Consider the following 23,811-nt stretch of genomic DNA (forward strand, 5'->3'; position numbering starts at 1 on the left):
AGTGGTGTACTGTGTCGCCCTGCAAACTGGGACATGAAGCTCGGTATTGTGAATGAGTGTGTTTCTTGTGCTTTGGCAGCAGGCACGGTTTCACCACACCCAGGGTACAGCCCCTGAATCCACCATCAGCAGGACGACCACTTCCCCGTCCTTTACTGCTCGCCTTGCGCATATTAAATGGTATGTCACACGTACAGTAGCGCAGGTTTTGTAAGTGTATGCGCAAATAAAGTACACAGAATGTCACAGTTATTTTTAGGATGCGCACAGGAGCTATAGCGCAAGTAATGTCGCTGTAACCACCGCCTAATAAAAAAATTACACTGAATGAATTTCACTGATATTTAGGATGTGCAAAAGTTATACAGGAGGTATAGCGCAAGTAATGTCGTTGTCACCACCGCCTAATACAAAATGACACTGAATGAATGTCACTGATATTTAGGATGCGCACACGTTAAACATGAGGTATAGCGCAAGTTATGTCGCTGTCACCACCGCTTAATAAAAAATTACACTGAATGAATGTCACTGATATTTAGGATGCGCACACGTTAAACATGAGGTATAGTGCAAGTAATGTCGCTGTCACCTGCCCATGAAACAGCCTTTCAGTCAATTGTCCAATTATTTTTAGCCCTGCTAAAAACAGGGTGCCACATGTGAAGGAGCTGAAACTCCTAAACTTTTCATCCAATTTTAATGTGGATACCCTCAAATGAAGCTAAAAGTTTGGCCTTTATGTCCATGTCCATTATCTAACTATAACTTGAATATGTTTTAGTAAACAGGTAATTAAAAAAGAAATGTGTCAGTGTCCAAATATATATGGAACTAACTGTACAAGGTAATTAAAGATTAATAAATCCTTATTATTAAATGTGAATTATGATGTGTAGAGTTTATGATGAGAAGGTCCCCAACATACTTTACATGGTAAAGTGTCAATAGGGTTTCATTAGAGTTTCATTTTAGGATACATCACCATGCCAATATAATCCCAGTATAGAATAGAATACAACACTATGCTATTCCCTACAAGGGCCTCCATTAAAAATAAATTATACATTTTTTGCACTCTAATCCTATTGGTGACAAATGTCACTGTGTCGTATGCCCTTAAAGGGGTTGGTCCATCTCACATATTGGTGGCATATCACTAGGAGATGCCACCAATGTCACATAGGTGCAGATCCCATCTCTGGAACCTGCAACTGTCTCTAGAATGGGGCCCCCAAAGCAAACAAGGTTCCACCTTTCAGGTGTGGAACCTGCACCAATCTGACATTGGTGGCATATCCTAGCAATATGAAAGACCAACCCATTTAAAGATTCAGTGCAAGTAATAATTTATTTATTTAAATCTCTGCTTCTCACTGAGTGGATGGTGATCGGCAGCTTTCCCTATATGCACGATCATCATAGAATAAAGGGATTTTCTGGGACTTTAATATGGTCTGATCAGTGGGGGTCTGACTCCCAACACCCTCCTGATCAGCTCTTCCTGGGCCAGGGACGTCACGTTCATCTGTCACATGGCTTAGGTGCAGCTGTCCTATTCAAGTGAATGGCTGATAGGTGGTGGTGCTTGGTGTTGGATCCTGGGGATAGGTCATCAATAGTTTTCTCCTGGAAAACCCCTCCTAAGCCTAGACTAAGCCTAGAATGAGCAAACGTTTCAATGAATAAATCACAATTTACTTTATAATGAATAATTTCCCATAAAATTATACATCAATCTGCTCTGCCACTCCTGCTCTATAACACGCTGCCTGCAGATCAGCTGCCTTGTTCGGATGAAAAGTAAGTAATACTACAGTGCTATAATAAATTAATAATTCTACAAAGCTATAAAACATCAATATTATATAGTACATGTCATGTATGCTACCTATGATAAGCTGACAATACTACAAGGCTAGACTAGGCTAAAACAATAGAATGAGCCAATCAGGGGCGTAGCTATAGGGGAAGCAGGGGAAGCTTTGGGGCCAGACCTCAGAAGGGGCCCGCCCAGGAGGAGGACTAAAAGATTTTATTGTCAGGACCACCTCAACAGTATTATACAATGCCATTATATACAGAGACACTGTAAAAAAATCATCTGACCTTGACCAGCCTCAGGAGTGGGAGTTTTCACGTGAGGAGGGGGTTGCAAAGAAGGTACTGGGGGGCACTATTCAAAAATTTGCTGTGGCGCCCAGTCATTTCTAATTATGCCACTAGGGCCAATATTACTAGAGGGCTATAATAAACCAATAATATTTCTAGGATAGAAAAGCCCAAAAGTACTAAAGCCGTATCATGCAGCAAATACCGCAATTATTTTAAAGCTATCATATGCCATTAAAACTTCAAGACTATACAATTATACTGCAAGTAGATCAATGAGATGATGCTACTGTCTCTTAATCGATGATCATTAGCTCAAATACTATCTTATTAGATTGGCCAGTATTATTGTAAATATCAACCATAGAGTCATTTTGTTACTTTTCTGTGTTTATGAATATATTCCCCGTCAATTATTGTACTATTCACCACCTTCCTTGAAATGAGCTAAATTTAATGAAGCGCATAGTGCGCTAAATAGTTTTTCTCCTCCACTTCAGCATAATGACCCTTTAACCCAGCAGCAGTAAAATAATGATTTTGAAACGTATCCATCCTCATTCTCCAGTCTTCTGATCTCAATAGCACGTTCCCTAGAAGAGCTTAATATAATTAACACCTACAATAAATACGCTAACTTCAGGGCCACCGTGTATGAAACCTTCCTTCTATTCCCGGAGAATCGGTGCAGCCACCACTCTCTGTAACCTTTCCATTTTCAAACCAAATGAGTCTGAGCAACCTTGTCCTAAAATCTTGCATCCCTTGTTTCTATGCCAACCAATTTTAAAACCATTTGACCCTAACATTCCCGGTGGAGGACCATTTCTCTGTGGATGTTCTCAACTGCGCTTTTACAATGAAAGAACATCTCGTTTTCCTTGGAGTCTTCCATCTTTCAGTTTAATGTGACCCTATGCTACTATGATTTTGGTGTTGTTGTTGGGCCTTCTTTCTAGCTGTCAGCTAGATGACATTTGTTCTCACGTCATGGCCTGATGCTAACAATCTCCGAGACACCTGCAGGATGTCTTCCGCAGGATCACACCACCATGATGTGCAACACATGTCAGCTCATGCACGATCATCACCTTCCCTCTTTATTAATGCAAGCATTCTAGGCTACCCAGCATGCCCGTTAAATGGGTAATGCAATGATCTATCTGAAATTAACACCTTAAGGACCGATCCATTTTTCACCTTAAAGGGGTTTTCTCATCTCAGACAATGTGGGCATATCGCATTGTCTTATAGGTGCGGGTCTAACCGCTGGTACCAGCACCTATATCGAGAACGAAGCCCCGAAAGTGAAGGAAAGCGCACTGCGCATGCACAGCCGCCCTCCATTTATTTCTGCCCCGTAGAAATTAATGGGAGCATGGGGCGTGCATGCGCGGCACACTCTGATTCACTTCTATGGGAGAGGCGAGGATTAGCGCTTGGTGGTGGATAGACCCTGGGAAATCTGGGGTCCTCCAGCCACAGCGCTCCCTGCTCCATTCCCTATATAGGTGCGGGTCCCAGAGGTGGGACCCGCACCTATCAGACAATCGGAGCATATCCTAGCGATATGCCCCCATTGTCTAAGATGGGAATACCCCTTTAAGGACCAGGCCATTTTTAGCAAATCTGACATGAGTCACTTTATGTGATTATAACTTTAAAATGCTTTTACTTATCCAGGCCATTCTGAGATTGTTTTCTCTTCACATATTGTACTTCATGACAGTGGTAAAACTGAGTCAAAAAAAGTAATTTTTATTTATAAAAAAATACCAAATTTACAAAAAATTTGGAACAAATTTCCAAATTTCAATTTCTCTACTTTTATAATAGATAGTAATACCTCCAAAAATAGTTATTACTTTACATTCCCCATATGTCTACTTCATGTTTGGATCATTTTGTGAATTCCATTTTATTTTTTGGGGACATTAGAAGGCCTTTAGAAGCAAAACCCACTTTTTAAAGGGAGTCTGTCACCACATTTGAGCATATTAGACTGATCAAATAGCGTTATATGTGCCACCGAGAACTTAAAAACGGTACCTTTGTTGTATCTAATGGAGTTTTCTTTCAGCCAAAAATGAACTTTTAAGATTCTGTAAATGCGCCCTCTCAAGTGCCCAGGGCGGCGTCTCAATCGTCCGAGCCCCAGGCAGCACCTCATCAATGGCTCATAACCCCACCCTCCGTGTGCCTCTGCCCGCCCGTTTACTCTCCTCCTCTCTCCTTTTCCACTGCGGCTGCGCAGTCAAATTCATAGCGGGCACAGTGGAAAAGGAGAGAGGAGGAGAGTAAACGGGCAGGCAGAGGCACATGGAGGGCGGGGTTATGAGCCATTGAGGAGGTGCTGCCTGGGGCTCGGACGGTTGAGACGCCGCCCTGGGCACTTGAGAGGGCGCATTTACAGAATCTTAAAAGTTCATTTTTGGCTGAAAGAAAACTCCATTAGATACAACAAAGGTACAGTTTTTAAGTTCTCGGTGGCCCATATAATGCTATTTGATCAGTCTAATATGCTCAAATGTGGTGACAGACTCCCTTTAAGGACCAGTTCAGGTCTGAAGTCACTTTATGAGGCTTACATAATAGAAACCACCCAAAATGACCCCATTTTGGAAACTACACCCTCAAGGTATTCAAAACTGACTTTACAAACTTTGTTAACCCTTTAAGTGTTCCACAAGAATTAATGGAAAATAGCAATGAAATTTCAGAATTAAACTTTTTTGGCAGATTTTTCCATTTTAATCCATTTTTTCCACTAACAAAGCAAGGGTTAACAGCCAAACAAAACTCAATATTTATTGCCCTGATTCGGAAGTTTACAGAAACACCCCATATGTGGTCGTAAACTGCTTTACGGGCACACGGCAGGGCGCAAAAGGAAAGGAGCGTCATATGGTTTTTGAAAGGCAGATTTCACTGGTATAATTTTAAGCTTCCATGTCACATTTGAAAACCCCCTGATGCACCCCTAGAGTAGAAACTCCCCAAAAAGTTACCTTATTTTTGAAACTGCATCCCTCAAGTTATTCAAAACTGATTTTACAAAAATGTTTTGTTTAGCACAGTTTTTATTTTATTTTTTTAGAGCCAGTCGTTATGGATGCAGCGATTCTTAATATGTCTACTCTTCTTTTTTCCTTATTTTTTACAATTTTTTTTACTTTATTTTGGGAAAAGGATGTTTTTTTTTTACTTGAAATGTTTACATTTTTTAATATAAAAAACACTTTTTTTTTAAACTTTTTTACTTTTTTTAAATGTCCTACTGTGGGACTTCACCTTTTCAGGGTTTGATCTCTGTTTTATTTCAGTAAGAAGCTGACAGTTGCCTAGGATTCAGCACTCAAGCTGGATCTTCTGGGCTTCTGTAGCTGGCAGGCGGGACCCGATGGCTAAGGAGAGGGAGCACAAACCTCCCATATGCCACGGCATATGAGGGGTTAATCCACCGGCATCTGCGTTATCACTGATTCTGTTGAATGCAGCACTGATCGCAGCAGAGCACATGGGAGGGGAGGGGAAGGACTGCAGGACGAGAACGCTCGTCCTGGGGTGCAAAGTACCGGCCATTTAGGACGAGCATTCTCTTCATGGGTCGCTAAGGAGTTAGAGGTGTATCATGTAAATTGTAGTGAAGGTAATTTTCTCACTAGTGACTGTACTTGTGAGTTATAACCTCCCTTCTGATCCTCAGTTGTGTCATGTGACCAACACTCTGACTTTACAAATAACACATCATTTCATGTATGGACAGGAAGCCAGATTCTCTATGTATTCCTGTGGGAGCCTCAATGTCAGCCTCATAGGAATGAACAGAGAAGTAACTGACTTCCTGTCCTGTGTCCGTTCGAGATCAGAGTGTTGGTCACATGACACAGCTGAGGATCAAAAGGGAAATTATAACTTAAATACATTCACTGGTAAGAACATTGCCTTCACTACAGTTTACATCATGTACCTTTACAACTGGTCAGAGAATAAAAAATGTTGTGGGAGTGCTTCTTTAATATTGCCTAATTTAAAAATGGATGGATAAAGTATTGCAGGTGAGTTAGCATTATGTTTAAAAAAAATAAAAAAAAGGATGGAAGTCCAGTTAAAGTCTCTACAAATACTATCACTGTGTAATGGGAAGCCGCCGGTTAGTGGCTTTGCTTCTGTCTCAATTAGCACCATAGATGTCCCATAGTTTGACTGCTGGGACCCCAACTAATCAAGAGAAGATAATGGCTCCACACTGCTTGCTATAGTCTTTCTAAGGCTCATGCACACATAAGTCTGTTCCGTATACGGAACCATTCACTTTAATTGGGCCGCAAAAAAAAAAATGGAAATGACTCTGTGTGCATTCTGTTTCCGTATGTCCAAATAAGCGTTCTGCGTGTCCTATTATTGTCTGCATTACAGACATGGATAGGACTGTTCAATTAAGGGCCAGCTGTTCCGTTCCACAAAATACAGAATGCACACGGCCAGTAATTTACAGACCGCAAAACATCCAACAGTTGTGTACGCAAATCACAGCAGTCCCACCTGGTGTAGTATTGCCTGTGCTGTGATTATATGCCTGACCAGGTGAACGCCATGCTGCCATCAGCTGTGGGGTCATATGTCACGGTATTAGGGCTGTTACTGTTCACAGAGAGATTCATTGATGTCGAAGTGAAACAGCAGTAAAAATAATTTTACCAATTGGTGACTGAACAGATAAAATAATCTATATCTAATAAATGTATGTGTATCTACTACAAACCTATAAATATTGTACTTATATAATCCTCTCCATAGCCCCAGTCCCTTATTATCCTCTATGTCATATAATACATAGGCAACCAATTTCCAAGAGATGAAATCTGCTACCTGGCAGGCACCAGACGTTGACATTATAATCCGGTGATCACATCATCTGTAGCTACCTTATAATGCCGCTATAATATGACTGCACAGAAGGCTGATGGGGTCTGTCAGAGGTCAACCATCCAAATGCATTTTTCTAAAAGCTTCATTATGAAATATGCGTTATAACTAGAGATGAGCGAATCGAATCCCACGAAGTGGAATGCGATCAAAATTTCAGGAATTATTTAATTTACCTAGAAGCCAAATTTTCTTGTGCTTCGTGTCAGCGAATCGATTAATCCTGAAATTCAAACTTAGGCCTCCATTTGCACGTGAAGGGCCGCCAGCCTCCATCTTGTTTGAAGATCTCGGGCGAAATCCCACGCGGCGCGAGATTACATCATCACGCTGGCTGGCGTGATGATGTCATACGTCACCACGCCGGCCGACATGATGACACAATCTCGCGCCGCACGTGATTTTGATTGAGATCTTCAAGCAAAATGGCGACGGCCAGCCCGTCGCGCGCACATGGACGTGGTAAGTTTGATGTAATGTTTTTTATGTTCATTTCACACTGTTTGTACACTCAGATGCCGTGATTATGTATGAACGCGGCATCTGAGGGGTACAATGCCGGGGGCAGGGCTATTACAGCTCCCTGTCATTGCAGCCGCTACTTACAAAAAAAAAATGCGCTTCTTGGCGAACTAATTCATCACAAAGCAAAGATTTTTGTGAAATTCAGCAAGACAAATCAAATTTTCAAGAAATTCGCTCATCTCTAGCTATAAAGTATTGTAGTAGTGGCCATTTTGGAGTCACACTTGCCGCATCATGAGACTGACTGGAAGATATTGTTCTATTAAAAAATTTGGGGGAACTCCAGCATAGGCGGTCAGGTAAGCAATGGAATCTAGAGGGAAAAAAATAAGGAAAGGTTATTCAGGGATGCAAATTTTTGGTAGATTAAAAGAAGTCTGATTTTATTAATGTAAGATTGCTCAACTCAAAGTGCTGAGCAAAATGTGGTGCACCCAAGGCACATGCGAGATCAGCTATTCAGAAAATGGAATGTTACTGAAAGGGTATTCTGGTTTCACTGAGTTATGAGCAATATCAGCAGCGATTAGTCAGAGAACTGAACTTGCTGTATTTTTTTCTTGAAGGCGCTTCACTAGTCTGCCGACTGGCTTACTCAATTAGAATGGTTTTTATGGGAAACCTCCAGCATTTAATACTGGTAACTCAGGTTTCAGTCATATTGATGTTGATGTTGATTGCATTTGAATAATTGATGCTACACCGACAATCAGGCGGGTAGCTAAAGCCTCATGGGCCCTGGTGCAAGAGTTAAGCTTGGGCCTCCCTTCCCTCACTACTTTGTGGCAGGGGAACACCTAGCCTTCCTGCTGCTTGAACGAAAAATTGAAACAGCACTCCTCAAATCCATGACCCTCAATGTGTAACTTGAAGATTCTGGGCCCCAGTGCAAAATCTATAACAGAGTCCTCTCAGAATGCACTTTCTATAATGCTGGTGTCTTCTTATGAGGCACAAGGGTCTTTGGGCTCCCTCAGGCTCCTGGGCCCTGTTTAGACAGCTACCTTTGCACCCCCTATAGCTACGCCCCTGCCTACAATGCTGTTCTAACACCTCTCCTGAGGCAGTTTACTTATAGCTTCAGTCATATAAGTGCAATTAACATCTTTACCTTTATGACTGAAGCATGAGTCACCTGTATTTAATGACAGAGATTTCTTGTACCAGCCATTCCAATTGAAAAAGCCAGTGAGATGACATCTTCAAGAAAATAAATGCAGTAAGTCCAGTTGTTCTGATTACTACTGATATGCCATGACCTGGATAAATGAGAAACTTCACAGACAGTTATGAGCAATTATCACCTATACACTGGATGGTGTTGGTCTGACTGCTGGGACCCACACTGATCACCAGAACAGAAAGTTCTGTGTCCCCCATTTGAATGGAGCAACAATTTGACAATGCAAGCTGCCACTTTATTCACAGTCTTTGGGACTGACAAAGAAAATGAAGTAGCACTGTAGTTGAAGTGGCAACATTCATGCTTGATGATGACTACTTAATACAAAAGAGGGACACAAGACCCCATGTCCTAGTAATAAGTTAGTGGCCTCCACTGATCGAGCAGCTATCTATCCTTTTATGATCCACTCCTGATTTTGGCTTCCAAAACTGCATTTAGAACCCTGGTCGTGTGGCCGTATCCAAACAGTATTTCTCTAAAGTTTCTAACATACCAATGTACATAATTAAGCTTTGCAAAACATTGCCACTCTTGACTTTTGTACTTTAAGTTGACTGTTCACTTGAGGAGGGAGGGGGGAGATTTGCCACTTCTATTCTGTTATTTACGGACATATTTCCAATCCATTTTAATTAATATGTACAGAATAACCTTTTTTTTGCTAATTATTATTATTATTTTTCTAATTATCTAATTATGTTGTAGCTAACAATGTACTAGAGATACCTGAAAGCTTTCTAGGTAGTGATTAGTGATAAGTACTGTACCTTTGAACTCTTTCCATCTTTTTCAGCTGATTGATGTACTGTAGACCTCAAGCACAATCCCCAAGTTGGATAGACCCATAATACAGTGCCCGTAAAAGTGCATGGGGTCTTTCTGTAATTTTGCTTTTGTCAAGTTTTATAACTAAGTGAAAAGTCTAATTCCATATATAGTGCTATTTTTCATGGAACTGATTCCAATTTCAGACATATTCACACTAAACATATAGCTTCTATAGGAGGAAATTTCTGGAAGGTGGCGCTGAGTATCAATACAGTACATGGGGTTATAGAGCTGCAGGAACTCCTTGTACCATGACCATGTTCAAAGAGATAAATAGCATGCAGAGAAAAAATGGAGAATAGCCTTCACTCCCACATAGCCAAAGGTTTACTAATAAACCGCTGTAGTATACATGTGGACAAAGAGCAGACTGTGTTCCCCAGTGAGGTGGTATTCATGATTAAAGGATCCTCAGAGGTGAAATCATAATAATTCTCATTTATATAGTGCCAACATATTCCGCAGTGCTTTACAGTTCAGAGGTTCATGTACAAACAGTCATAAATAACATAGCAACAGACAAGTCAATAATTACAACAAGGAATGAGGACCCTGCTGGCAAGAGCTTACAATCTATGAGGAGATAGGGGTGACACAAAAGGTGAAAGTGCTTGTTTTTTCTGGCCATCTTGAGAAAATAGGGGAGCAGATATAAAGCTGCATGAGCCAGTCACCAGCAGATATCACTAGTGCTTGAGGGTGGAGAGTTTGGTGGAGGATCAGGAAATAATAAATAAGCTATATATGGAGAGGAGTTAGATCAGGTGATGTGATAGGCCACCCTAAAAATATATTTATTTTTTTCAGGAGCACCTAAAACTGTGGATGATATGATTTAACCTAATTTCTTGGGGTATGGCATTCCAGAGATTTGGTGCAGCTTGGGAGAAGTCTTAGATATGGGAGCTAGAGGTTTGGATTATGGTGGATGTCAGTCGTAAATCATTTGCAGAGCAAAAAGCACGGGTAGGGTGGAAGACAGAGATGAGAAGAGATGTGGTGGTGCAGCACTGTGGAGACCTTTGTGGGTGAGAACCTACAGCAGATAGAACCTACAGCAGAAAGATCTAGAGCAGATAGAAAAAAACTGTGCCTCACTACTCTGCATCATGCGAGTATAGGATAGTAGACCCATAGTTGGGACAGAACTCACAACATCATAGATCACTATGATGCAGTGAGCTCAAGTAGTTTGTCCAGGAAATTTGGGCATCACAAATACCATATTTCCCAGACTGCACACACCCATGCGAAAATGACCTAAGTATAACACTTACAAACTTGAAACTGGCCTTCCTTTTGAGGTTCATGGTTACTTGTAGAACCATTTCTAGTGATTATAAGGATATGGCCACATGGTTTCTGCATGCAGTTTGGAAACCAAAACCAAGAGTGAATTCAAAAAAAGAGGAGAAGTTGTGTCTGTCCTCTATACTTTCTCTCCTTTTATGATCCATTCCTGATTTTGGCTTCCAAAACTGCATCTAGAAACCTTACTCTGTGGCGATACCCTAACAGTATTTCTGTAACGTTCCTAAGATACTTATGTCATCATTTTTATTCTCCAGAACTCACAGTAGAATGTTCAAATGCATGACCGATCTGGGCTCCCCGCCAAGGCATTAAAGGTTTGGGCCCATTATAGACCGATACAGCAATAACCCACTTGATTTAGGCCAATAAAATCCACTTGTTTTAGTTAGATTTTTAAACTGAGCTCTTCTGCCAATGGTATATTCCAAATGATTGAATGGTCAAACTGTCTCTGATTGTATGTCAGTGGGAGAATGACACATCGTTAGTTTCCACTATGTGTGCGGTATATCAACTTCACCATAATGCAAACCTTTCCTGCTTTCTCCAATTCTTCTCCAGTACTTAGAGAGTTAACCTATGGTGGAAATTGGTCAACAGCCAGCTACACAATCCTCTGTAGGAATTCCCGGAAGAGGCTTGATGACATTTCACGCTAGCTCATAGTCTGCAGAACTTCATTGGAAGGGGGTTGGCGCAATGTTTAGAAATGTTCTGTAGTGATCTAGCATTTACTATATGCAAACTGCCGACACCGTATTCATATAATTATATGTTGCATGTGTTCTTTGAGTGCGTCTATTATGCATCTTTGCACTTCCTCCTATCTGTTATTATATCTGTAGTAAGCATGGTATTTATATCTTCTAGACCTAGTCATATATTTTAGATAGCTTTCAGCTGACTACTTGTTTGGCCAACAGCTAGCTTTCGGGATCACCCACTTACATATGCGCTCTCAGCCGCGCATGCACATGTTCTAAATGGTGGAGGCTTACATAAAAGGAACTTATTGGAATTAAATAGCCTGATTAGTCTCTCCCCCAACAGGAGACTCGCCACAACTCCATATAGGTGGTCAACAATGTACATTTGCGAGCTTAGCATATTCTGCAGATCCTGAGTCACCTATAATGAAGGGGTTGTCTGTTGGCCAATGTGTTTGTGAAACGATTATATGACCCTTACTAATAGTGCCTTTGTTGAAATTCTGTGCCATTTTCTATATATCATAAGGTATGAGGTCTTGTCCATAAAATGGCTGCTGATGGAGGGTGATGTGACCAAGAAATCACCTCCACGGTTGCCTCCTCCATTCAAATACGATGCACCTGCCATCTGTGCTTGCACTGTTAGGACTTTAGTGCAGGTGCAATGAGTCTGAAAGGAGGAGGCCGAGTGATGTGTCTGGTCACATGACCCTCCATCAGCGGCCATCTTATGGACAGGACCTCTATGCGGACAGCACAGAAAATTTGCCCAACAAAAGGATACGGCTTATGAAATATAAAAATATATAACTGGCAAAGGAGATCAAAAAGGACTATCTTAATTACTGCCATATTGTTATATTTCATACACATTGGTCACAAGTAGCCAGATTGTGTGCAACTCCTTTAAGGATACAGTCCTTCTTGTTACATTCAATAATGATAAATGAATCATGACAATTTTTTCTCTTTTTCATAAGTGTCATTTGGCTATATATAAGCATTGATTATTACTGAGAGTATCAGATTGTATCCAGCTGGCGGCTATGAGGAGGTCTCGGGTGGCCTCCTGGACATCAGCCCATCAGGAAATGTTCCTGTGGGTCCAATGGCCAGTCCACCCCTGCTCACCACCCTATCCTAAAGTATGCTGCTAACCAACTTGGTTTTACATTCATCTTCATCTCTAAACGTCATCCAGTTGATTTTGTGAATATGTCCCATGAAAATGTAAAAAATAGACAAAAATGGACAATAGGCTAAAGGGATTTGTCAATAGTTTTTTGCCACTTTCTGGGATTCCAAAAAAGGTCTCTGGGCTCCTTATCACACTGTCCTAAATGAGTAACCTTTAGGCTAGACCCTGAGGAGTATCACACTTGTTTACACATACTGTATGTACTCAATACTTTCCAATGGTTTTCATGAGTAATGTGTCTCTGGGAAATCTGTACCATTAGGTTCTGCAATTAATTTCATATCAATTTTTACAACTCTCTGGGGTCTTCCTTCCCACCCTTTGCCCCCCTCAAAATTCACAACCAGATCCTGACCAGTTGCTATTTAGATTTTGACCTTTGTGCCCAATGCTTCTCAATGGTTTCATGGAGCTTTCTGTGTAATCTGGATAATTGGGAGCTGGAATATTGAACTTTTATAGCAATTTTGACATCCATTATCTCTAAAACCCTTCTTTGATTAGTTCTTGACACTCCATCAAGTTTTATACATTTTCCCACCTTGTACCCAATAATGGCTTTCATGAATAATGTATCACTGGGAAATGTGGATCATTAGGTGCTGGATTAAAGGTATTTTACAGCAATCAAATACCTGAAGTAATCTTTTGTAAAGGTTAATATCTGTATAATGGGTATGGATCAACATTCAGCTGATATAATAAACCTATATCAGATATGACCCGTGCAAGGACGGTGGGTCACCACAGAAACCGGTGTATACCAGTGTGTTTTCATTAATAAATCACAGGCTGAGGTGGGAAATGTATTGATTTGATTATGAACCTATTCCCTCATTTACCATCATAGTGAATAAACAGATGCAAAACCGCTAAGAATTCATTCACGTCTGTGCTACATATTTCCAGTCCCCGTTCTGTTTTAGGAGAAAACAAGGAAAATAAAAGAAGCACCGGAATTCTATTCATCAACAATTCTTAAGTAGATTTCTGTTGCCTGAATAGTTTTCTCTCCTGACAGGGAATTATTTGTGTAGTATTGAAGGGCAGTGAAGAGCAAATAATCCTCATAATGGCTACTGTAATTACTTTACTAGCATGCAGTACGATTGTGCCGAGAGTAAAGGCTGTATTGGATGGGCAGATTTTAGGCCAGAAGATCCCTAATGAGCGTTCGTAGTAACGCTCATTAGTGATCATCTGCCAGTGTAATGTTGCCACTGATTACCCGATGAATGAGCAAATCGGGCAATCCAAATCTTTTGCCCGTTTAAAAATCATTGCAGGCGGCAGATTATGGCGTCTAATCACAATTTCCTGCGGCAAACAATGATTCGGAAGGGAAGATAGGGAAAAACGGTATAACGATCGCTCCTCCCTATACTGAGGAGGAGATTGCTGCATGTAATAACAGTGGTCTCCTCTGCTAACGAGCAGACGATTGCCAGGAAGGAACACTTCCTTCCCCACAATTGCCGGCAGAATCAGGCTGTGTAATACAGCCTTAAAGGTGTTGTCAGGCTTGGCCAAACTATTTTATATTACATGTCTCCTGGGGATACACTGATTGTATTCTGGGGGTTGTGTTGAAGGTACTTTACCCCACACACTTGTAATTGCAGGGAAAGCCTTTGCTACTGCTAAAAGAACCACTCAAGTCAATGGAATAAGCACTGTCCACTACAGTGTTAACGTACAGTGTAGTCCCAGCTCTGACTTCCCGCTGCACAGAACAGTGGGTGGGCAAGGTTGCATGGTGTTAGACCCCTGCCATTTCTACTGATGACCTGACCTAATGGTAGACCATTACTTACAAACACCTGACAACCCCTTTAAAGGTGTTTTCCCCATATAGAGAAGGAGATATCAAAATGAGATGCACAATTTTTGAAAATAAGCCAGAAAGACAAAAAACTGTACCTAATGAAAAAGAAAATAAAAATTGTAAAAATTCCCATAGACCTTCATCTAACATCTGGAGCCAGCAAAAAAAACAAAAGTATCACAAAACACAGGTGGAAAAACACCACTAAAAATGCTAAAGTTGAAAAACACCAACATGTGAACCCACCTTTAAAAGGGTTGTCTAAAAGTGTATAGGTAATAACATAATGGGTACCTGTGACATTGAACGCAATGTCAGATCTGTAGGCAGCATGCTATAGTGCAGGAGGAGCTGAGCAGATTGATGTATAGTTTGATAATAAAAAAAAATCAGATTTCAGACCAATTTCTTTTCTAAATTCCTGCACATTCGAGTCTTAGGAGTCCAGTGGGCGGTGCTACTCAATGGTTCACCGCTTTTACTGTATAATATGCATACAGAGATAGCTGTGGATCACTGAGTAAGACCGGCTTTTTTTGGATTAAGAACCTAAAAGGGTTAGCCAGTTTGAGAACTTAAAGGGGTTCTCTGTCTTCAGAACGAATATGATTCTGTAGTTTCAGAATCTAACTGAGTTTTCTGTTTTTGAAACGTAAAGGGATTCTCCCTTTCAGAACTTAAAAGTTTTCCCTGGTTTCAGAAAATATGTAGGCTTCAAAGCGTAAAGTTCTGTTTTGCATTTCAGAAATTCAAAAAGTTCTGAAAATTGAAGTAGCTCCACAGGTTCAGCACTTAAATGGGTTTCCTAATTTTAGAAAGTGAAGGGCTTCTATGGTTTTAAAACTTAGGCTAGTTTCACACTAGCGGCAAGGAACTCCGGCAGGCTGTTCTGGCGGGTAAACAATCTGTCGGATCCATCCTGCCACTAGTGCACGCGTGCCCCCGGACTACCGCTCCGGCCCCATTGACTGTAATGGGGGCGGGACGGAGTTCACCCGACCGGAACAGTCTGCCGGAGAAGGCTGCCGCTAGTGTGAAAGTACTCTTAAAGAGGTTCTCTAGTTTTAGAACTTAAAGGGGTATTCTAGTTATAACAAATTATCCCCTATCCACAGATTGGTGGGCGGACTACCACTGGAATCCCCACTGATCACGAGCATGGGGACCACATAACCCTCAGAGCCCATGGATATGAACAAAGCGTCAGGCTGGGCAAACTGCTGCTCTAGTCATCTCTGTGGGAGTTCTGGAAATAGCCGAGTACTCTTCTTGTGATCCTGCTGCTGGAACCCCCACCTATCTAATAGTTATCGCCTACACGTATTCTGTCGATAGGGAATTATTTGTAACAACTGGAATACCTCTTTAATATATTGATTAGAGATGAGTAAAGAATTGGAAATACGATTCGGCTGATTTGCAGAATTTTTACAAAAAATTGCTTAGTGACGAATCACTTTGCTATGAAGTGCATTTCTTTGTAGTGGGTCCAATGTCAGTGAACATCGATTGCGCTGCTCCCCATCATTGTACACCTCAGATGCCGCATTCATCGCTGATTGCGGCATCTGACTTTAATATTAAAGTGTAAAATAAAAGAAAAAATCATACTTACGTCATCCATTTGATCGCAAAGAGCTTGCCGCCGCCACCTTGGTCAAAGATCCAGGGCAAAATCTCGCGGGGCCTGTGGTGACATCATCAGGTCCGCCGGCGTGTTGACGTCATATACGTCACCATGCACGGGATTTCATGAGAGATCTTCAATAAAGATGGCGGCGGCCAGCTAGTTGCGATCAAATGGATAAGTAAGTATGGTTTTATTTTAATTTTTACCGCCATTCAGGGAAAATCAACAATAATATGGAAAGATAATCAACAATAATATAGATAGACAACAATGTCTTAATACATTTGAGAGCATTCGGCAGAGCCCCTTTACATCGCTAGTTACTTAAAATATATCAATAAAGCAGAAAAAAGAGGAAAAGTGAGCAATAACTAACATGTAACCTGTATAACATAAATAACATGTAACCTGTATAACGTAAATAACATGTAACCCGTATAACGTAAATAACATGTAACCCGTATAACATAAATAACATGTGACCTGTATAACGTAAATAACATGTAACCCGTATAACGTAAATAACATGTGACCTCTATAACACAAATGACATGTAACCTGAATAACATAAATAACATGTAACCTGTATAACGTAAATAACATGTAACCCGTATAACGTAAATAACATGTAACCCGTATAACATAAATAACATGTGACCCGTATAACGTAAATAACATGTAACCCGTATAACGTAAATAACATGTGACCTGTATAACACAAATGACATGTAACCTGTATAACGTAAATAACATGTAACCTGTATAACGTAAATAACATGTAACCTGTATAACGTAAATAACATGTGACCTGTATAACGTAAATGACATGTAACCTGTATAACACAAATGACATGTGACCTGTATAACGTAAATAACATGTGACCCCTATAACACAAATGACATGTAACCTGTATAACGTAAATGACATGTAACCTGTATAACATAAATAACATGTGACCTGTATAACACAAATAACATGTGACCTGTAAAACATAAATAACATGTGACCTGTATAACGTAAATAACATGTAACCCGTATAACATAAATAACATGTGACCTGTATAACGTAAATAACATGTAACCCGTATAACGTAAATAACATGTGACCTGTATAACACAAATGACATGTAACCTGAATAACATAAATAACATGTAACCTGTATAACGTAAATAACATGTAACCCGTATAACGTAAATAACATGTAACCCGTATAACATAAATAACATGTGACCCGTATAACGTAAATAACATGTAACCCTTATAACATAAATAACATGTGACCTGTATAACGTAAATAACATGTAACCCGTATAACGTAAATAACATGTGACCTGTATAACACAAATGACATGTGACCTGTATAACGTAAATAACATGTGACCCCTATAACACAAATAACATGTGACCTGTAAAACATAAATAACATGTGACCTGTATAACGTAAATGACAAGTAACCTGTATAACATAAATAACATGTGACCTGTATAACGTAAATGACATGTAACCTGTATAACACAAATAACATGTGACCTGTATAACACAAATAACATGTGACCTGTAAAACATAAATAACATGTGACCTGTATAACGTAAATGACAAGTAACCTGTATAACACAAATAACATGTGACCTGTAAAACATAAATAACATGTGACCTGTATAACACAAATAACATGTGACCTGTAAAACATAAATAACATGTGACCTGTAAAACATAAATAACATGTGACCTGTATAACGTAAATGACAAGTAACCTGTATAACATAAATAACATGTGACCTGTATAACGTAAATGACATGTAACCTGTATAACACAAATAACATGTGACCTGTATAACACAAATAACATGTGACCTGTAAAACATAAATAACATGTGACCTGTATAACGTAAATGACAAGTAACCTGTATAACACAAATAACATGTGACCTGTAAAACATAAATAACATGTGACCTGTATAACACAAATAACATGTGACCTGTAAAACATAAATAACATGTAACCTGTATAACGTAAATGACAAGTAACCTGTATAACACAAATAACATGTGACCTGTAAAACATAAATAACATGTGACCTGTATAACGTAAATAACATGTAACCCTTATAACATAAATAACATGTGACCTGTATAACGTAAATAACATGTAACCCTTATAACATAAATAACATGTGACCTGTATAACGTAAATAACATGTGACCTGTATAACACAAATGACATGTGACCTGTATAACGTAAATGACATGTAACCTGTATAACACAAATGACATGTGACCCCTATAACATAAATAACATGTGACCTGTATAACGTAAATAACATGTAACCCTTATAACATAAATAACATGTGACCTGTATAACGTAAATAACATGTAACCCTTATAACATAAATAACATGTGACCTGTATAACGTAAATAACATGTAACCTGTATAACGTAAATAACATGTGACCTGTATAACGTAAATGACATGTAACCTGTATAACACAAATGACATGTGACCCCTATAACATAAATAACATGTGACCTGTATAACGTAAATAACATGTGACCCCTATAACACAAATGACATGTAACCTGTATAACACAAATAACATGTGACCTGTAAAACATAAATAACATGTGACCCCTATAACATAAATAACATGTGACCTGTATAACGTAAATGACAAGTAACCTGTATAACATAAATAACATGTGACCTGTATAACGTAAATGACATGTAACCTGTATAACACAAATAACATGTGACCTGTAAAACATAAATAACATGTGACCTGTAAAACATAAATAACATGTGACCTGTATAACGTAAATAACATGTAACCTGTATAACGTAAATGACATGTAACCTGTATAACATAAATAACATGTGACCTGTATAACACAAATAACATGTGACCTGTAAAACATAAATAACATGTGACCTGTATAACGTAAATAACATGTAACCTGTATAACGTAAATAACATGTGACCTGTATAACACAAATAACATGTAACCCGTATAACACAAATAACATGTAACCCGTATGACACAAATAACATGTAACCTGTATGACACAAATAACATGTGACCTGTATAACACAAATAACATGTGACCTGTATAATGTAAATAACATGTGACCTGTATAACATAAATAACATGTGACCTGTATAACACAAATAACATGTGACCTGTATAATGTAAATAACATGTGACCTGTATAACATAAATAACATGTAACCTGTATAACACAAATAACATGTGACCTGTATAATGTAAATAACATGTAACCTGTATAACGTAAATAACATGTAACCTGTATAACGTAAATAACATGTGACCTGTATAACGTAAATAACATGTGACCTGTATAACGTAAATAACATGTAACCTGTATAACGTAAATAACATGTAACCTGTATAACGTAAATAACATGTAACCTGTATAACGTAAATAACATGTGACCTGTATAACGTAAATAACATGTAACCTGTATAACACAAATAACATGTAACCTGTATAACATAAATAACATGTAACCTGTATAACGTAAATAACATGTGACCTGTATAACGTAAATAACATGTAACCTGTATAACGTAAATAACATGTGACCTGTATAACACAAATAACATGTGACCTGTATAACGTAAATAACATGTAACCTGTATAACGTAAATAACATGTAAAACGTATAGTAAAAACCATCTCTAGGGTTATTCTGCTTACTTCTGCAAAGAGCACATCTAATATTATACTTCATCATTTTCGAAAAGCTACAAAAAGGCTAAAAAAGCAACAGAAGCAAAGTGACGCAATAAAATAATAGATTAAAAAATATAATCAAAACTCCGACATGAAGAAATGTATCAACTGCATTTACAGAATGGCTCTCAGAGGAACAAACTAGGAGCTCTCATTCCCGCACCGTGACACTAGACCTCCTGCGCATGATTTCATTGAACATCTCATCCTCGGCTCAGTTTTCTGACTTGACGTTTTTGGGCTCTCGGCGATAAAATGGCACAGTGCACGTTGTAGCCTTAAACTCTGTCCTCTTTCCCTATTCCAGAGCAACCAATGAGGCTGAGCCTTACATCTGGATGAGGGAAGCAAGTCCTAGAAGGGGAAGGCTGTGCTGCTACCTTTCTGCTGGCAGGGCTGCGGGCTGGTGCATGCTCTGTGAGCCTGACTATAGAAAGAGGAGGAGGGTGGAGTAGAGAAAAGGGAAGCAGGAGGGGGGCTACATCGCTAGGTTGTCTCCAAGCTATGCTGCTGCCAGTAGCAGGTTGCCAAGCAGTTATCATTGCTTCTGCGATGCAGAGACTGTTGCTAATTGTAAAGAGCCTTGCATCTTTTAATCTCCTCTGACTTGGGTTATTTTGTCCTCCGCGTTCCTTGCATGGGTCCTTTTTTTGTTTTGTTTTTTTAACATGTATTGAAATCGACTGCTGATTGTTGTGATGGAATAGTAACTCACTGGCTTTGGGGCATTTAACCAGACGGTAACATCACATAGACTACTGCGTTGGGTACAAGTGGGGAGATCATGACCACAGCTAAAGAACAGAATTCTTCCGTGAAATCGCAGCATCAGCAAGAGCAGGTAATACCGTTGTGATCTTTCTTTTATTACGTGGGAATTGTTTTTTTGGGGAATGACATGCACTGGATAAGACCAGCGTACCACCTGAGTCAACCGTTAGGACTGCCTGAAGCTCAGTTCCGGAGCCTGCAGTTTTAGAGTTTGCTATTTTTAACGGATTGCTTCTTTTTTTTCATTAATTATGTATAGCTACAGAATAGCAGGCTGGATAATTAAGCCGTCTCTTGTGTTTCCTTATATACATCCTTGGAGGGGGTTGGGGAGTCGCGGATGGGCTTTCGGAAGTTGCTGAATGGCTTTCGTAACTAGTGCTCCAGTGAAGAACATGAATTTAAAGCTGCAGCATGCACAGGGACTCCTCCAAGCATTAGGCACCAAGGGAGATGAGATGTCTGGGGCTTTGCCACGTTTCTCATTAGAACCTGGCGCTCTACATTTACTGAAGAGGATGTCCTGTAAACTTTTGCAGTTACGTGTTTGGAGATGCACCTACTGTAGATGTTCAGCACGTCACATGAGATGCAACCAGCCTTCGAAGGTTTAAGGCAGCCAACAGTTCAGGGAATCAGCTGTGTTCCTCACTGCTTTCTCCAGAGGAACATCAACATTTCTCTAAGGGTACGGTCACACGGTCAGGTTTTTGGATGCAATTTTGGAATCCAAAATCAGGAGCGGATCATAAAAGGAGAAAAAGTATAAAGAATAGGTACTTCTCCTCTATTTTTTTTATTTTTTTATTCTCTCCTGATTTTGGCTTCCAAAACTGCATGAAGAAGCCTGGACGTGTGGAAGGACCCTAAAGGACTAAGATTCTCCTATTTCCTTAGGCAAAATAATTGCCCCCTCTAGTAATCAATAGTAAAAGGAATCTAAGACGAGAGTCAGAGAATATTCCTTTGGTCATGGATTTGTTCTCTGTCCAGTTTCATGATACTTGATACAGCGCATTGATCAACGGCCAGGCGAGTGTATAACGATGTTTGCATTGACAGAATTATTTGAAAAGCGTGTTATGCATTGTGTATCCAATTCCTCTCCAGAAGTATGGATTGTTTGCAGATGTGGCAGAGCTGTATTTGTTCAAGTAGCACTGCTGGGTTTGTCACATGACAATGTCGAGGTGGGTTGTTTGCGTTTTGCATAGGACTGCAGGTAGAGCTACAAAGTTTTTGGCACTGTGAGAGCACGGGGCTTAAAAGGAAAAAATGGAGCCCTGCTATATCTTGTTACAGTTTATATTATTATTCATTATCATTACAAAAATTTAGACAGGTAAAAACTAGACCCGGAAGGCTGAAACTCGCCCAAATTGATTTCAGCGGTCCACGTTGCGTCATAAATTTGGCTCAACTTACTAGACTTGTTTCTCTTCCTGATACTATCTCTTGGTTGGCACGCTTTACATGGGCATGTCAACCAGAGATCAGCAAATTCCCTAAAATGTATTTTGATTCAGTCGAATCAACCGCTTGAGCTTAGATTTGGTCCGAATGAACTTGGTCCAAAATTGAAAGTGACCCAATTGCAGTAAAAAGTCATGTATGACACAGTGAGGTCTCCTAGGACGGTACCCAACCCCTGTAAGCATTAGTAACTGGTAAGTGGCGGTGATGGATAGGACTACGGCTAAACGGATGGGAGCGGGTGGTGACACTGCATTTAAAAACGGTCCCAAAATGACCCCTTTTTGGTGGCAGATGCCTTCATTTAGGTCTTCAGACCTGTAAACTGGTGGCTGCCATTCCGTGCGATTTGTGAGGGAACAAATCAAAAAAGTTTAGGCTTTTCAGAAATGTGTGACAAATTCAATTCAGCGTGGATTTGTGCATCTCTAACGTCAATAATAAATCTGACATCTTTTAGGGGCAGCCTCACAGCTGCGGATTATGTTGCAGAATTTTCCGCAACCGAAAATCAGCTCCATTCATTTAAATGAGGGCAGAGAGCAGGTGGGTTTCTGCAAGCCCCATCCAGGTGAATAGAACTGATTTTCGGTTGCGGAAATTTCCGCAACGAAGTCCGCAGTGTTTCAGTGCACCCTGAGCCTCTTCTTATACACTTTTCAGAGTTTCCAAAGGCACAAAAATGTCTAAAGGCCAACGTAAATTAATTCGCTTATCTTAATTGTCACAAATCATATTCTACATTTTTCAAACCAGCACCTTGATCTGAATACTTTGGTAATTGCATATAAATAAAAATTTAGTATAGTCAGTGAGCTATTCAATAAAATGTATCTGTATAGCGCCACCTGCTGTTTCTTCTTTCCCTTACTTTTTGTCCGTCTCACTGAGCTGGTCGGGCGCGCTCAGCTTACGTCTTTAACCTCCTCCAGCCATGTGTTCTGTTAGAAGCTGTAGCAGTTACATGGAGAGAGCTGCAGCAGAAAGGACACACCCCCTGCCAGGCTGAGGATAATCTAGCAGAGCAACTGGAGCGGGGAGAGCTGGGAATCCAGGTGTGGTACAGGGCTGGTTCTGGCTTTGTTAGAAAGATATTGTCATGAACTATACTATAGTTTAGCATCAATCATGGTATTATCCCTTTAACTCAGTTCCCCCAATAAGATCTTAAAATAAAGGGTTAATGGTGAGACTGTGACTCCTGTACTGAAACAAAGGCTGCACTTGCACCAGGATGTGTGGGTATATGAAATTTGCATTACAATATGAATTAGTAAATTGTAGGCGCCGCTACGCAAAAGCTAGAAAACGGAGCGACATCAAAAAGCTTTTCTCTCGCAGCACTCGGGAGCCCGACTTAAGTGAATACGAGCGTATTCCACTGTGTTCCTTCTGCTAAATACAATGTAGACATGCCTATTAAATCTATTTTAGGATGGCATTCATTGTGCATAATCCAGGGGTTATGCCAGAAAAATGTACGCGCTCAGCTACCTGAGACATTCGCTTGTCATGTAGAATCGCGCCTCTTAAAGGTAAAATGACTGTGGGG

At 39.9% G+C, this 23,811-nt stretch overlaps 1 protein-coding gene across 2 annotated transcripts in view; it reads left to right on the forward strand.

Moving 5' to 3' along the window:
• The window catches only part of DPP6 (dipeptidyl peptidase like 6), a 1,705,234-nt gene that overhangs the window by 852,786 nt on the left and 828,637 nt on the right, over positions 1–23,811 (forward strand). Inside the window, exon 1 of one of the 2 annotated variants that reach the window (XM_044293858.1) lies at positions 20,454–20,856. The exons of the other annotated variant lie outside the window; for it this stretch is intronic. Within the exon in view, the coding sequence (XP_044149793.1) occupies positions 20,800–20,856 (57 nt within the window). The 5' untranslated portion in view covers positions 20,454–20,799. Of the gene's footprint in view, positions 1–20,453; positions 20,857–23,811 lie in introns of those variants that run through there. 2 annotated transcript variants of the gene reach the window in all.

Source organism: Bufo gargarizans, chromosome 5, assembly GCF_014858855.1.
Source record: "Bufo gargarizans isolate SCDJY-AF-19 chromosome 5, ASM1485885v1, whole genome shotgun sequence".
NCBI classification, from domain to species: domain Eukaryota; kingdom Metazoa; phylum Chordata; class Amphibia; order Anura; family Bufonidae; genus Bufo; species Bufo gargarizans.